Source organism: Staurois parvus, unplaced genomic scaffold (genome assembly GCF_062004578.1).
Source record: "Staurois parvus isolate SC_StPar_1 unplaced genomic scaffold, SC_StPar_1.0 ptg000734l, whole genome shotgun sequence".
Classification (NCBI taxonomy): domain Eukaryota; kingdom Metazoa; phylum Chordata; class Amphibia; order Anura; family Ranidae; genus Staurois; species Staurois parvus.
In genome coordinates this window covers 69,599-87,669 of record NW_028318530.1, presented here as the reverse complement: position 1 = coordinate 87,669, position 18,071 = coordinate 69,599, and the positions used below count along the sequence as shown (strand labels likewise).

The following is an 18,071-nucleotide window of genomic DNA, read 5'->3' as shown; positions in this document are numbered from 1 at the left end:
ACCAGTCGTCGTTCAGCGCTCTCTCCTCTGCAGCTGGCTGCTAACTGACACAGGGGAGATCATGTGACCAGACCTGAGTGGCATAATAGGTAAATATATGCATCTTGTTCACACTGGTCAGCAAGCAAAAGTGTTAGGAGGGGCAGGGAGTATTTTTAAAATGAGTTTGAATTCTACTTTAACTAGACCAAATCTCATGTTACAACAGGAGAGTTCACAATATTTGAAGAAAAACCATCAGAGAAAAAACATACATCAAAACACAAGCCGCCATTGCTTCAGAAGGGGAAGTTGGTATTCACTTAAAAGTCTGGATCTGTACAATTTTTTATTTAAACCATGCACCGCTCCTACAGATCATGCCAAGTAGATGAGGCCAGTATAATAAAGCTTCATCACAGATTTCACTTTCAACTGGCCAAACAAAATATGCATAAGGAGCAAACTAAATCTGCTTCACACACGAGACACAGGCTTGGCCACACATGACAAGACATACTTACATCAAGTGATCCTTCATTAATAACGATTAAGCCCATATTTTTGGTCAGTAATTTGCACGAATGTCCTATTGAAAGAAAACAGAGCAGTTCAGCATTTTTATTAAAAGCATGCTTTGTTATAAACACACAAAATCCGAAGCTAAAAATGGCATTCTGAAAGTATAATTAAATAATATTGAGATTTGATAATTGGATGCAATGTGTAACAATTTTTCTAGGGGCGTTCTCTGGTGCAAAGCACAATGTAGACGGAGGATCAGCGTACCATTTCAAATGGCTGTTTATCATTAAAGACAAGTTCACAATTTAATGTGTGCATTGTAGAGCAAAACAATAGATGTTTCATAAGAAGAAAACGTTATTCAGTGATGCTGTTCAAAGGCGCTGTCCATGCAAGTGAAACAGGCCATTGTAAGGCTTCAAAAACTAAACAAATCCTTCAGAAAAACAGCAGCAACATTAGAAGTGGCCACATTAACAGTTTGGTACATTCTGGGGAAAGAGAAACGCACTGGTGAGCTCAGCAACATAACAAGGCATGGAGGTCCACAGCAGACAACAGTGGTGGATGATCGCAGGATCCTCTCTAAGGGGAAGGAAAACCCATTCACAACATCCAGACAAGTGAAGGACACTCTCCAGGAGGTGGGCATATTATTGTCAAAGTCTACAATCAAGAGAAGACTTCACGAGAGCAAATACAGAGCGTTCACCACAAGGTGCAAACCGTTCAAAAGCCTGAAGAACAGAAAAGCCAGATTAGATTTTGCCAAAAAATATCTAAAAAAGCCACACCAGTTCTGGAAAAGCATTCTATGGACGGATGAAACTAAGATTAATCTGTACTAGAATGATGGGAAGAAAAAAGTGTGGAGAAGGCTTGGAACAGCTCATGATCCAAAGCACACGTCATTTGTAAAACATGGAACATGGTGGAGGCAGTGTGATGGCATGGGCATACATGGCTTCCAGTGGCACTGGGTCATTGGTGTTTATTGATGATGTGACAGAAGCAGCCGGATGAACTCTGCAGTGTTTAGAGATAAACTGTCAGCCCAGATTCAGCCAAATGCAGCAAAGTTGATTGGACGGCGCTTCACAGTACAGATAAACAATGATCCAAAAAACACTGAAAAAGCAACCCAGGGGCTTTTGAAGGAAAAGAAGTGGAATATTCTGCAATGGCCGAGTCAGTCATCTGATCTCAACCCGATTGAGCATGTATTTCACTTGCTGAAGGCAAAACTAAAGGCAGAAAGACCCACAAAGAACAACTGAAGACAGCTGCAGTTAGAGCCTGCCAAAGCACCACAAAGGAGGAAACCTTTGGTAATGTCCATGGGTTCCAGACTTCAGGCAGTCATTGCCAGTAAAGGATTCTCAACAAAATATTAAAAATGAACATTTTATTTATGATTATATTCAATTGTCCGATTACTTTTGGTCCCTTGAAAAAGGGAGGATGGCTACTCTTAAGAGCTGTAATTCCTAAACCCTTCCTCCAATTTGGATGTACATACCCTCAAATTAAACCTGAGAGCGTGCACTTTCAGCCCATATTCATTATATAACTACAGCTTGAATATGTTTTGGTAAATACCTGAAAAAAAAAATAAAATTGTGCCTGTGTCCAAATATATATGGACCTAACTGTGCGTGTGTGTGTATGTGTATATATATATATATATATATATATATATATACACATACACACACACACACACACACACACACATATACACACACGCACATTTATACATACATATATATACACACACACACACACACGCTCTGATAAAAATAAATAAATGAAGGAACACATTTTAATCAGAGTATGGCATCGAGCCAATTAAACTCCTGGGATATTGATCTAGCCAGTTAAGTAGCAGAGGGGGTTGTTAGTCAGTTTCAGCCGCTTTGGTATTAATGAAATTAACAACAAGTGCACTAGATGGGCAACAATGAGACGACCCTCAAAACAGGAATGGTTTTACAGGTGGATGCCACTGACATTTTTTTCCCTACTCATCTTTTCTGACTGTTTTTCACTAGTTTTGCATTTGGCTAGGGTCAGTGTCACTACTGAGGCATAAACCTATCTATGTAAGCTCCCACAGTTAACAATGCATGTCAGAGCACAAACCAAGCCATGAAGTCCAAGGAAATGTCTATAGACCTCCGAGACAGGATTGTATCAAGGCACAGATCTGGGGAAGGGTACAGAAAAATGTCTGCAGCATTGAAGGTCGCAATGAGCACAGTGGCCTCCATCATCTGTAAATGAAGAAATTTGGAACCACCAGGAATCTTCTTAGAGCAGGCCACCTGGCCAAAATGAGCGATCAAGAGAGAAGGGCCTTAGCCAGGGAGGTAACCAAGCACCCGATGGTTACTCTGAAAGAGCTCCACCATTTCTCTGTGGAGAAAGGAGAACCTTCCAGAAGAACAACCATCTCTGCAGCACTCCACCAATCAGGTCTGTATGGTAGAGTGGCCAGATGGAAGCAAATGGCAGCCCGCCTGGAGTTTGCCAAAAGGCACCTGAGATACTCTCAGACGATGAGAAAAAAAACTCTTTGGTCTGATGAAACAGAGATTGAACTCTTTGACCTGAATGCCAAGCATCATGTCTGGAGGAAACCAGGCACTGCTCACCACCTGGCCAATACCATCCCTATAGTGAAGCATGGTGGTGGCAGCATCATGCTGTGGGGATGTTTTCAGCGGCAGGAACTGGGAGGCTAGTCAGGATTAAAGGAAAGATGAATACAGCAATGTACAGGAGACATCCTTGATGAAAACCTGTTGCAGAGCGCTCTGGAGCTTAGACTGGGGGAACAATTCATCTTTCAACAGGACAATGACCCTAAGCACACAGCTCACATAACAAAGGAGTGGCTATGGGCCAACTCTGTGAATGTCCTGTAGTGGCCCAGCCAGAGCCCAGACTTGAACCCGATTGAACATCTCTGGAGAGATCTGAAAATGCTGTGCACTGACACTCCCCATCCAAGCGGATGGAGCTTGAGAGGTACTGCAAAGATGAATAGGAGAAATTGCCCAAAAATAGGTGTGCCAAGCTTGTAGCATCATACTCAAAGTGACTTGAGGCTGTAATTGGTGCTAAAGGTGCTTCAAAGTATTGAGCAAAGGCTGTGAATACTTACGTACATATTTTTTTTCGTTTTTTATTTTTAATACATTGCAAAAGATTTCAAAATGAACTTTTTTCACGCTGTCATTATGGGGTATTGTTTGTAGAATGTTGAGGAAAAAAATGATTTTAATCCATATTGGAATAGGGCTGTAACATAACAAAATGTGGCAAAAGTTAAGCGCTGTGAATACTTTCTGGATGCACTGTACATACATATACACACACACATAGTCATGTCCAAAAATATTGGCACCCTTGCACTTCTGTCAGATAATGCACCACTTCACCCCCAAAATTGTTGAAATTTCAAATATTCAGACATTCTATTTATTTCTTTTGTTTGTATTGGTATGACACAAAAAAGTGGAGAAACAAAAAGCCAAATCATAACACATTATGATTGCTTATACTAGTGAATATCACGGTTATAAACAATAATTTTTACTAAATGAAATCGATTCATTCAGTGTGTATTGCTGTGATTAGCTGTTATTGGCCTTGTTTGTACCATGTGATCACTGTGTGAGCAAGACATTATACAATGGATGTCATGAAAAAAAGCCATCCATTGTGTACAATTGTCATGTGATCTGCTGTGATTGATTACAGCAATCACATGGTAACGGCAGCGGCCCGGTACTGTGATCTGTCATCGGCTGTGTCCAGTACAATCCAAACGCACATGTTCCTGCGTTAAATATGGCTGTGTGTATAAGTGGGCGCTGCAGCGACTGTCGGCTGGAACCGAACAGAATCAGCAAGGAAAAATGTCACCAGCACACCGAGGATCACCAATATGGGTCCAAAAGTTTTAATGAATGATCACATAGTTACAGCAAGGCCACATTTCAAAGTCAGACAGATGTGTCACATGCCTGATGAAGGGGTCCTGCGAGACATTGCCTTGCTGTAACTATGTGATCATTCATTAAAACATATGGACCCATATTGGTGATCCTCGGTGTGCTGGTGACATTCTCCCTTAGAGCACAGCCCCTGGGGTGCATGTGAGGAGCATTCTGGGGAGGACGCCATATGACGTCCACCCAGGATGGCGAATGTCTCACCCAGCCTATAGACCAATGACAGTTAAAGCATCGAAAATTAGAACTATATGCAAAACTTTTTTTTCCCCCTGCAAATTAAAAGAATTCCTTGGGGACCCCCAAGATTTCCCCTCCATCTCTTTTCCGGGGACAAATTTTGTGATAATCTTTAACTTTCACTTTCAATGATAATAGTAAACAGGACATAGAGAGGGCGAATCTCCTTAACGGCGCAGACAGGAATAAAAACTTGAAAGGAGTTTGAATCCCTCTGCACTATCCAAAATGAAAAAAGTTTTGCCTTTAGTTATACGTTAATGTAGCTGTCTTCAATGTCCATGTATGTCCAATAGCAAAGATGATTTCTGGTGCATGACTGAAGACTGAAAAATTACTTTTTATGTGTTGTGCATTTTGTATAGGGTGAATATTATTATTATGCAGGATTTATATAGCGACAACAGTTTTCTCAGCGCTTTACAATATAACGGGAGACAATACAACAATGATACAGTTAATACAAGAGGGTTAGGAGGGCCCAGCTCCTTGGAGCTTACAATCTAAGAGGGAGGGGCTAGTGGTACAAAAAGGTAACTGTAGGGGATGAACTGGTAGGAGGAGTAGAAGATTCCATTATTGGCTGACGGCAGGATAGGCTTCCCTGAAGAGATAGGTTTTCAGAGATCGCCTAAAAGTGAGCAGAGTAGGCTATAGTATGATAAATTGGGGTAGAGCGTTCCAGAGGATGGGGGAAGCTCTGGAGAAGTCCTGGAGACGAGCATGGGAGGAGGAGACGAGAGAGCTAGAGAGCAGGAGGTCATGCGAGGAGTGGAGAGTACGGTTTGGGTGACATTTGGAGACAAGATCATTGATGTAATTTGGGGCAGAGTTATAAATGGCTTTATATGTTATTGTTAATGTTTTGAATTTTATCCGTTGGGCAATGGGAAGCCAGTGGAGGGATTGGCAGAGAGGGGTAGTATAAATATATATGAATTCTTTCCCACCCATTGTAGCAAAGAAAAAAAAAAACATATCTTAATTCACAAAACATTTTTACCCCCTGATCTGCATAATGTACGTCAAACTCCAGTACTCTGCTCATTTAGATCATGCACATGCAATGGGCAAAGCATAGTCCTACCATGCTCCTAACTGTACCCTCATTTGAAGCCACAACGCTCTGTCCTTCCTGAATCAATCTTTACTTTTGGTCTGATGAATCATTTTTTGCACGTCTTCCTCGTGGTCCATGCAACTAGGGATGCAGCATGGGTGTGTCATTTGTCTATGTATTTCATGCTAAAGGGTGTTCCTCTCTCCATGTCAGGAAAGCCAGGAGGTCTGCCATATGTAAAAGTGACGCCTTCTTTTTCATCTTGATGCATGAGCTGGACAGATGCTCTTGATCTTCATAGCATTAAAGTTAATTATGTATTACTTTTACATATTGTGTAGTGCTGACGCATAGATTTGAAGCAGACCAAAAGTTAAATTCTGAACATAAGTCCGCAGATCCATGTGTTTCAATGTTTTTGTCAGATCATTTGTTGCTAGCTCCAAAAATTTTGTAGCAGACTTCTAGATTTTAGCAAGATTTGTCCAGGTCTCAAATAAAAGGAACAGGATCTAATGTATACAGAAACCTAAGTATTCCTTTAAAGGGACAAGTATAATGAAATGTAATAAAGCTGGTTTATAAAGAATCATTTCTAATATTATAGCATAAATGATATTTAACTTCAGGTGCAAAAACATTAATTTAAACATACTTCTAATACAATCAACAGCCACTTTATTAGGTACACCTTGCTAGTGCCAAGAAAATATCCCCCACACCATTACACCACCATCCTGAACCATTGATACAAGGCGGGATGGATCCATGCTTTCATGTTGTTTACGCCAAATTTTGACCCTACCATCTGAATGTCACAGCATCCAGTCTTCTCATTCTCCTCTGACATCAACAAGGCATTTGTATTAACACAACTGCTGCTCACTGGATATTTTCTCTTTTTCAGACCATTCTCTGTAAACCCTACAGATGGTTATACGTGAAAATCCAAGTAGATCAGCAGTTTTGAAATACTCAGATCAGCCCGTCTGGCACCAACAACCATGCCATGTTCAAAAGGCACTTAAATCCTCTTTCTTCCCCATTCTGATGCTCAGTTTGAACTTCAGCAGGTTGTTTTCACCACGTCTAAAGATCTAAATTCATTGAACTGCTGCCAAGTGATTGGCTGGTTATCAATTTGTGTTACCAAGCAATTGAACAGATGTACCTAAAAGTGGTTGGAGAATGTATATAACCACTTTGTCAACACCAAATGCCTTCGAAAAACAAGATATTACTTTGTAAAAGTAGCAGCAACATAATCAGAACATGGGCAAGGAGAAAATTTTTGGTGACAACTGTTAGATGTAAGATTTCCCCTCAATTTATGGAGATTTACACCCACTTTGTGACATTGCTGTGGGACAGAAAGTGAAGGGAAATCTCCACAATGGGACATAAGAAAGAAATTCTCATCCTTCCACAGTATACCTACAAAAAGTGTTAAACGCAGTGATTATTCTAGTTTAAGCCTAAATCCAAGATATATTTTTTCTATTAAATTGTCTCCCGGACAGTGATAAAAGAGGTACTGTCCTCTGCAATACCCTGTTGCATCCACAACAAGGTATTGAATGACTTCCAGAGTCATTCAGCTGGGAAGATTGAGGACCATACTGTGAGTCCAGAGGTCATAAGCGTGCATGCTCCCTGAGGGTGCGTAATGGTGCAGGGAGCAAAAGGCAACCATTGCAATAACACTCTAAATATGTGCAGTGAAAATAAACAGAAATCGTGTTCTTTTACTGTATGAAAATATACCATCTATGGACCTTTTACATCATCCTTTTAGCCTAAAAATGCCACTAATAGAAATGCCTCCTTTTGACCTGAGGAAGAGTGAGACTGCTTGTAGCCAGACTTTATCATAGACTAGGTACTGTAGCAGGGCAAGAGCCCAAGCGTCTGTGGAGGGTGAAAAGTCCTCTCTAAAATTACACAGCAGATCCCCAATCAAATACTAGACTTTATTGTAAATTTCACATTTAAATTATTATTTCTGCTTTGCATAATTCAGGGAACAAACCCTAACAATCTCAAATGATCATGTAAGATCAATCAAGTATATAACATAGCACAGATCATAGCCATCATCACATCCATATAAGTTAACAGCCACATTAAAATATGCTGTATTCCTGCCTGCAGTATGACAAACATATGCCATAAAACTGAATATATTTTAATGATCTCATACTCTTAGAGCTGTAATACGAAAAGAGCCATAATCTGAAAACATTGAGTTTTATTTGGTACTCCATCCAAAGCTTTTTCCAAATGCAAAAAAAAAAATATTATAAAGTCTGCATACCTTGGAGACCTGTAAATATCTTATAAGCCACCTAAAGCCTGCCTTTTTTTTTTATAGGGAAGGTCAAAGTGTATGTAAGGGTAAAAAAAAAAAAAAAAAAAAAAAAAAAATCTAATAAAACCCCATAAACTCGGTACATCTAAGCAATATTTACACATTTCTCCATCTTTAAGGTCTTTGTTGTACTAATGTCCTAGCCATAACTGACCTCCCTCTGCATGTGCTAGTTGCCTTTGACTTCAGAACATTCTGCACACCTGACCCAAAACAGGCATGCAGCAAAAGTTTGGTCCTAGGGCAATCAGAACTCTTAATACAGACACTTGTTTCAAATCAGGATTGCAAACATTTCTGAAATTGATGGATCAGAAACACAACCAGAAAAATAGATCTTTCAGACAGATACCTAATCCAAGCCTAATGGTAGGCTGCATATTATTTTTTCCAGTACAGATTTCCTTCAATGGCTGCGAATAGGAAAAGAATTAAGAAGTTCTAGGGGAGATTCTGGTCTCGGAGGTCTCGGGAAAGAAAATATTACAGTATCTAATTATACTAGCTTCTATTTATAACTGAAATATCACTTGATCTTCCATTTATAGTTACCGTTATGCATTCATTACCATAGTCTGGACAAAAAAGTGTGGACAGATCTAGGACACAGAAACAACTGTTCCACGTAGTCTTTTTCATTAAAATCTTACAATCCAGAGTCAGAAAACTTCATATTACCAGTACAAAAATTCAGGAAGGACTTTGAATAGCAACATACACCACATCTGGCTAACAAGGAGAGTGACATGCTTCATCACTGTAGTATACAAAACAGTGCATCCAGAAAGTATTCATTAACTTTTGCCACATTTTGTTATGTTCCAGCTTTATTCCAAAATGGATTAAATTAATTTTTTTCCTCAACATTCTACAAACAATACCCCATAATGACAACGTGAAAGAAGTTTGTTTTGAAATCTTTGCAATTTATTAAAAATAAAAAAAACGAAAAAACCACATGTACATAAGTATTCACAGCCTTTGCCATGACACTCAAAATTGAGCTCTGGTGCATCCTGTTCCCACTGATCATCCTTGATCACACAACTTGATTGGAGTCCACCTGTGGGAAATTCAGTTGATTGGACATGATTAGGAAAGGCATAAACTTGTCTATATAAGGTCCCACAGTTAACAGTGCATGTTACAGCACAAACCAAGCCATGAAGTCCAAGGAATTGTCCGTAGACCTCCGAGACAGGATTGTATCAAGGTACAGATCTGGGGAAGGGTACAGAAAAATTTCTGCAGCATTGAAGTTCCCAATGAGCACAGTGGCCTCCATCATCTGTAAATGGAAGATGTTTGGAATCACCAGGAATCTTCTTAGAGCAGGCCGGTCGGCCAAAATGAGTGATCGAGGGAGAACGGCCTTAGCCAGGGAGGTAACCAAGTACTCGATGGTTACTCTGAAAGAGCTCCACCATTTCTCTGTGGAGAGAGGAGAACCTTCCAGAAGAACAACCATCTCTGCAGCACTCCACCAAGCAGGCCTGTATGATAGAGTGGCCAGACAGAAGCTACTCCTCAGTAAAAAGGCAAATGGCAGCCCATCTGGAGTTTGCCAAAAGATACCTGAGGGACTCTCAGACCATGAGAAACAAAACTCTCTGGTCTGATGAAACAAAGATTGCACTCTTTGGCCTGAATGCCAAGTGTCATGTCTGGAGGAAACCAGGCACCGCTCACCACCTGGCCAATACCATCCCTACAGTGAAGCATGGTGGTGGCAGAATCATGCTGTGGGGATGTTTTTCAGCAGCAGGAACTGGGAGACTAGTCAGGATTAAAGGAAAGATGAATGCAGTAATGTACAGAGACATCGTTGATGAAAACCTGTTCCAGAGCGCTCTGGACCTTAGACTGGGGCAACGGTTCATCTTTCAACAGGACAACGACCCTAATCACACAGCCCACATAACAAAGGAGTGGCTATGGGCCAACTCTGTGAATGTCCTGGAGTGGCCTAGCCAGAGCCCAGACTTGAACCCGTTTGAACATCTCTGGAGAGATCTGAAAATGGCTGTGCACCGACGCTCCCCATCCAACCTGATGGAGCTTGAGAGGTACTGCAAAGAAGAATGGGAGAAATTGCCCAAAAATAATGCCAAGCTTGTAGCATCATACTCAAAATGACTTGAGGCTGTAATTGGTACTAAAGGTGCTTCAACAAAGTACTGAGCAAAGGCTGTGAATACTTAAGCTTTTTTTTTTTTTTTTTTTTAAATAAATTGCAAAGATTTCAAAATGAACTTCTTTCACGCTGTCATTATGGGGTATTGTTTGTAGAATGTTGAGGGAAAAAATGAATTTAATCCATTTTGGAATAAAGCTGTAACATAACAAAATGTGGGAAAAGGTAAGCACTGTGAATACTTTCTGGATGTACTGTAGGTACACTGCCAGAAGGGTTCAATGGACCCAATGAGCAGAACCAAAAGAGACCATATAAAAGAGTCCAAACTGATTACCAGGAACTGTGCCACTCATTGAAAACTCTTCCCTACTGTATCAGCCAAGCTGTAATAAAGAGGCTCTTTAATGCGCCAGCCAGAGATCTGCCTTGGTGTAGACACAGGATGAAACCTGAAAATATAAAACCACTTTTTCTGCCACGTGCATTTAACTTTACTCTGCTGTTTTTTACAGAATGAGTTATGCCTGTACACAGCGTGGTTTAAAGCTACCTTTTATCTGTGATCAAGTGATTTGGTTTAGTGGAATGCTTCATTTTTACTGCATTCTGCCAGCCATTATGGCTGAAGCCTATGAAAGCCACCAGCATTTACGGAGGAAAGATGGAATGACTGCTTTGACAGCAGAAACAGATGATTTCTTATGTCTCCCTAGCTTTGCTGTTCAGGCAGCACATTAAAGGCATACCAGAAAATTGATATATCCTACATGTTACACGTGGTGAAAGAACAGATTCCCATAGAAGCTATAAATTCCAAGATCCATTAGTAAAAGCCATGTGGTTCCTAAAATTCCTCCCACATGATATGGATACATTTTATTCTAGACAATGTAATGCAGCAGTATGAAACATTAACAGAATGACACTGTGCAATGATGCGTAGCTCTCTACACAAGGACACAAATCATGTAATTACTGATGACAGCCCTGTCCTCACTGCATATTAAAGGATATACAAACCTAGATAATAGTATTGCAGCCACTTCATAGTAAAAATTGGTCTACTTTGCATGTAGGTACCTTTAACTTTCAAACAAGTTTGGACTAATCATGCAATTTTTCAGCCTTGTTTATTTTCGTTTGGAAAAATAAAAACTTTCTATGTCTAGGTTCACACCTACGCAGGTTGTGTTTGGTGCGTTTCTGCCACGTTTTTGATGCGTTTTTTAATTTTACTTGTTGCTAGGTGGATTTTAAATGCAAAACGCATCAAAAACACAATACATGCTTTTCTGTAGCTTTCCCATTGAAGTCTATAGAACCAAAACCGCAATGTTTTGCGTTCAAAAAACTCCCTGACCCTTTCCTAAAAACGCACTGGGTGAAAACGACGAGATGTGAATCTGTCCCATAGGAAATCATGTTAAATGGACTGTACTGCATTTCTGCAAAATGATGCAGAAAATGTTTAGGTGTGAACCTAGGATAAATTCATTGAAACGCCCAAAATCCTCTTTCTGCTCTTAAATTGTGACTCCAGGACAGCCTTTCATAACCATTTTACCACAGAGGAACCCTTGAAATTATTTATATTTATTTTAGGTCTCAGGGAAACCCTGCTAAAACAAATTAATTAGGGGACAGTGAGGATAATGCGCTTCACAACTGGTGATGCCCTTTGCTATATCTCTAAAGCAGTCTTTCTCAACTATCTTACTCCAGAAGTACCAACACTTGAAATGTTTTAGGTCTCAATGAACCCCTGCTAAAACAGATTTTTGGGGGGTAGTGGGAAGAATGACCCTTACATTGGTGGGGAGTTGTAAGAATGCCCCCCTTACAGTGGAGGGCACAACCTTTTTTAGCTTGGCTAAAAAAGACCAATTGTGTCATGCCATTGGCTCTGCCACGTAACACTGCACCCAAAACTATCCAGACACCATCACACGGAAGCTCAAGCCCTAGCAACCTGGAGGCACCCTGATTCAGAATGGCTGCTCTAGACAATGAGCAAAGGTAAATGGTTTCAGTGCAATCCAAGAGATGATTTGGGTGTTTTTCTATGCTTTCCATGTTCAGGTTCTGTTGATATATACAACTCAGCTTTCTCAATATATTTGATTGCCTTGTAATATGTGTATCAGATATTTTATATGATCCAGATGTTTTTGGATTATTTGTAATAAAATTTGTAATAAAATGGCATATTTCACTATATTCTGTTATAGAAATGTTTAAGTATATTAAGTTATATTTTGGACATTTTGATGCATTGAAAGTCCCCACTACTAGAGGACACCATTCTTATATGATATTGGGATGATTGCAGCCGCAGATTTCCCTACTCTATCACATCCAAGACATGCTGGGGCTGTGATAAGACTCGAAAGGCATTCAATTTATATTAAACTTGTGTTATAGGTTAGGTATAGCAGGCTTTTTACAGGGCTTCTAGGAGGAGCTGCAGCCTGTGGTCATACGATTTCTTTTACCTATCAACAGATTATTGCTGGTTTTACAGCAGAACTAAACCCTCCTATCCATTACAACCAAGGCAGCTGCCCTCTTAGTCTTGGTTTGATCTGCTGTTGCTATGGTGCTCTGCATGGGATCAGTTAGGACACCAACCATTTGATGGAATGACAGTTCAGCGGAGAGCTCTAGGCAATTGTGACAGTTATCATTCACAACATTCCCTGAACAGTTTGTGCTCTCAAACTGAGCTGTCCATCAAATTGCTGGGGTCATAAGTGATCACATGTGCAGCACCATCGTAACTGCAGATCAAACAGAGGCCAAGACAGCTGCTTCCTTGACTTTACATGATAGAAAGGTATAGCTGCACTTTAAATTGATGGGTTTAGTTCTGCTTTAAGTTATCCATTCCTTACACCCAACTGACACTGCCAGAGAAACCTATGGAAGATATTTATTCATATGTGTATTTTTGTTTTTGTATGAATAATCTTTATGTCAGTTTTTCAAGCATAACAAAATGTTCTCACACAATATGAATGCTGTTGCAACTCTGACACAGTGTTTCCTGTTTAAAAAAAAATTGTCACCTTTGCCTGTATGGTTTTCACCATGGTTAGAATGATCTTTTAGACCAAACTCTGTATAGCCACAAGTCCGGAAAAGCATTGTCTTATATCTACAGATAGCCTTAAACAGCCCATAGATAAGCCATTTTTGGGGGTTGTATGAAAAAAAAAATTACTTGATTCTTCCATCCAAATCAGATCCTCCCTGCTGAGCTTCTGCATTTTGACAGCAAAGAAACTTCCCCGCTGTCAGAATACACTGATCAGCCCCGCTAGCTATTGCCGGTGGCACGGACTGAGTAGGGAAAAATCCGACAGTCAATCGATAGGTCAACATCTGTACAACCAGCCTACTCATACAGGGATTGAAAATATCCAGTGAGCAGCAGTTGCATGGATAAAAAGGTCTTGTTGATGCAGGAAGTCAGGAGAATGGGCATTTGATTTTAGCTACAACATTTAGATGGTAGGTTCAGAATTTGGCATAAACGACATGAAAGCATGGATCCATCCTGTCTTGTATCAACAGTTCAGGCTGGTGGTGTAATGGTGTGGGGGATATTTTCTTGGCACTAGCAAGGTGTACCTAATAAAGTGGCCAGTGAGTGTATATTAAGAGAGATTACTTCAAGTGAAACATGGCCAGTACATAAGAGGTAATGGCAGCTGAAGTTATATACAAATCTTGACCAATCCTGCAAAGGTCAGACTTGGGCTTGCTCATTTCCATTTCCTGATCATCTCTCACTTGGTCCTTTCATGGGGTTGGCATTGTTACATTAGCATACCAAGCTGAGCTTGATTTACCAATGTCTGTAGGCAGTTTACTTTAGATGATGATGTATGCAGAAAAGAATGGATTAAAAAGTTTAAAAAAAGGTTCTTGAATTAGCAAACACATTGGCCCTAAGTTCCATGAGCTCACATTCAAGGCATTCCAAAAATAAATGAGAATTGGGGCAAACAAAGGGATAGTGATTGACACTGTCAGGTGTACTCGATGAAAAGCATGATGAAAATAAAAGCCACTTTGTAAGCAGGTTGTGAGTCATTTTAACTGAAAAGTCCCTTGTGTCTGAAATGTACCTTTAAATCTCCCCTGAAAAAACAACACCTAGAGAAGCTGATTAATTATTATAACACAAGTTATTTCAGTCACTTTTATGGAGGTAGCAGAACCTCACTTGGCATTAGGTAGTACTTATAGTGGAAGGTAACCATCATTATGCAGCTTAGATGTCCCGGGGGTAAGAAAATCACATTGCCAGTTCACACTTTTGTGGTAACGTGAATTGAGATGCATTGCAGTGCAATTCATTGAAAATCAAACCGCAATACACCTGTTTTTTTTCAATGGACTGTGTATTGCAGTGCACTGCAAAAATGCTGCAGGTACGATTTTTTGGTCTGTTGTAATATTAGACAGTCCAGTTAAATGAATAGGCAGTCTTAACCCAACACATAATAATATGCATTCGTTAAGCACATCCCTGGTGTGAACAGAGCAAGTCACGCTTCAGGTTTTTTCTGACTAAAGCTGGCCATACATTATTTATTATTAATTTTCGAGTTCACCTTCCTTTAGATTTATCTTAAATTATGTGGTGAAAGGGCCTGCCTGATTGCATACAAATTAAAAGTGTTTCAGTTTGACCTCATAATATATGGTTTGAGTAAATCTAAAGGAAAATTGTATAATGCATGACGAAGCCTTAACTGACCTTTAAAGGATGACTAGTAAGGGCGCTATCACACCAATGCAGTGCAGTTTTCCCGCAGCAAAGGTGCAGCCCAGTGTACCCGCATTTTTGTGTGTATTACCTGCCTTTTGCCAAAGGCTTCTATTAGATCAGGTGGTTTTTGCTGCATTTTCTGAAAGCACTAAAATGTCCTGCATGCAGGAATTTTGGTGCACTTTCAGAAAATGCACCAAACCTGCCAGATCTAAAAAAGCACAGCAAAGCACAGGTAACCTGCATGAAAACCGCTGGTACACTGCCCTGCACAGTCACTGCAGGAAAATGGCACCCTATCAGTGCGAAATTTCTAAGGTGCACAGCATATGATTTACCTGGCTCTTAGGGGGACATGCACAGTACTCCTATACTTGGCCAGAGCCCCATCAGGTCCACAAGAGGACCCATTTCCAATTTGATGTCCAGTTTAAGAACACAATTTTAATACTTATTACATCTGCGCTCATAACTCTTTAGCACAGGGCTGTTTAGCAGCTGCAATCTAATTAGTGAGGTAGAGACACGGATGTGTTTATTGGGATCTGTTTACACACTTCATTACTGACAGCTCCTACCTGACAGCCTGGAAAATGTTGAAAATGACTTTGTGGTGGTGGTAGTGATGATGAAGAGTAGCATCAATTTACTTAGCATACATATCAATCTTGTCTTGTAAGTAAGAGATCCATCATATGTAATTTTTCAGTAAACATCCACCCTCACACAACCAAGGTTTCCACATTTTTAGGAAAAAATGCCACATTTTTAGGGAAAAGGCTAGCCTTATGATCGCATTTCTATTAATAAGCATATTCCATTTTTACCGACCAGGCTGATAAAATACTGGCCAGGTGGTAACCCCACACATGGCTGGGGTATGGCAGTGTTGCCTGGGGAAGTTATGTCTAGGATATGGGTATTGATGCCATAAAACTGGTAATCACATTTTTCTTAGAAGGGAATGGGACAATGATTTCTGCTGGCAGCCCTGTGGAGCAATGCAGAGCAGCAGAGAACATAGAAGTTTTCCTTTCAATTAAATCATTAGTCCAATTTTCCAATCAATTTGTACAACACCCACATCTTCAGTCATTGTAGTCTATAGAGAGAACAGTTTTAAATTCAGATTGATGAATTAGCTAAATGTTTTTTAACACAAATTAGGTTTGTTAGGTTTATAACAATGAATGCATGTATACAGCAGATGTAAACCCCTGTTGAGGTTAAGTACCATACTTTACAAATGTACAAAAAACATGCCACTTGGCATCATTTTATTGGACAACATTGCAACAGTGCCACCTACTGGGTCTTATGGGAAAGACTGGATTACAAAATGACCCATTCTGCAGTGAAAGGAGAGGAAGACTAGAGGGCAGAAAACAGCCGAACACACAGATGCAGTGCATAGCACCGTTGGTTTGGAGATTCTGTTTAGTTAGTCTTAAGGTCTGCGCATTCCTGTCAGCAGTATGTTTAATCATTAATTGTTGACCCCAACACTAACCTCTAATAGAACAGGGGCAGAACAGTGGCTAAATAGTTAACACTTCCGCCTGGCAGTACTAGGGTCGTTGGTTCGAATCCCAACCATGGCACCTCCTGCCTGGAGTTTGCATGTTCTCCCTGTGTCTGTGTGGGTTTCCTCCGGGTACTCCAGTTTCCTCCCACACTTCAAAGACATGCTGGTAGGTGAATTGGATCCTGTCTAAATTGTCCCTAGTATGTGTATGTATGAATGTAAGCTAGGGACCTTAGATTGTACACCCCTTGAGGGTTAGGGACTGATGTGAATGTATAATATATATGTAAAGCGCTGTGTAAATTGATGGCGTTATATAAGTACCTGAAATAAATAAATAATAAACCCTTCAGTAGCATACTTACTGCATCCAATATTAAAGCATGGGTATAAAAAAGGTACCAATCAGTCCTGTACCAAAATGGCACAATCTGTAAATGCTGATCTCTCTGCCAGATAGCATAGCAAGGCCAAGGACCTACCTATTTACTACACTTAGTTCAGCAATACTGCCTGGTCCGTAACACATCCCAGCCTGTGATTGGACAATGAAGAAGCAGCAGCCTACCAATGAGAGCAACCTTGTGCGTTTTCCTTTAAAGGCCAAGTTCACCTCTGGAACATGTTACATGTTTCACCCGTATTTGGGTGGAACACGTATCATGTTCTAGCTCCTGCTTCTCTCTCCCCGATTTTCCCCCCCCTCCCCGTGACAGCAAGAGATCTTCTCCCCACACCTGCTGTCACAATTTAAAAACAGCGTGGTTGTGTAAGGCCCCACCCATACAGCCATGTCATCTATTCACAGAGTTCTGTGAATGAATACACTACAAGTACCATCTTCCACCATGGCAGACAATGTGTAGTTCTCAATGAACTGCGATGGTGCTTGCTGAAGGGCACTCTTGTAGTTCCTCGACTCTTCATGCAATTCAGTAACTGCCTGTCTGTACGTGAGATACAGGCAGACTGTATACCAAGAGTCTGCAAGATCCTGGCATTTCACTTGCGATCTGCTGATCACAGGTGCAATGCTTTACAAACTCCAGTGTAAAACAATAATGCACATTTCTTACCTGTAAAAAGATGTGCATTTATTATTTTTAAAAGGTGAACCTAGCATTTCAAATATGATGAAGTGACAAGACTGACAACACTGTGCAAAACAGGGAAGTTCTGAGTTGGTACACAGATACTGTTAGATCAGACAGCAAAAGAAAAAGCAATGATCACGGGAAAGGCCAAGTCCACCAGTCCTGACCATGTTTCAGGTTTACAGCCTATTTAGGGTGTAACATGAAACATGGTCAGTCCGCAGCCCCCCCTACTGAATCTACAGGGGGTGGGGGTGGGGTGGGAAGGAGGTTCCTCTGCCTGCAGGCTTGTGTCATTTTTTTAATCTGGTACAGCTGTGCATGGCTCTGTCCGAGCGGTCAAGTAA

The 18,071-nt window shown here is 40.5% G+C and overlaps 1 protein-coding gene across 2 annotated transcripts in view; it reads right to left on the bottom strand.

Annotated features, from left to right (window-relative positions):
• The window catches only part of LOC149445239 (phospholipid-transporting ATPase IA), a 146,985-nt gene that overhangs the window by 60,894 nt on the left and 68,020 nt on the right, over positions 1 to 18,071 (bottom strand). For both annotated transcript variants that reach the window (XM_089653996.1, XM_089653995.1), the window contains one exon: positions 504 to 568. In XM_089653996.1, the coding sequence (XP_089510122.1) occupies positions 504 to 568 (65 nt within the window). The remainder of the gene's footprint in view (positions 1 to 503; positions 569 to 18,071) is intronic.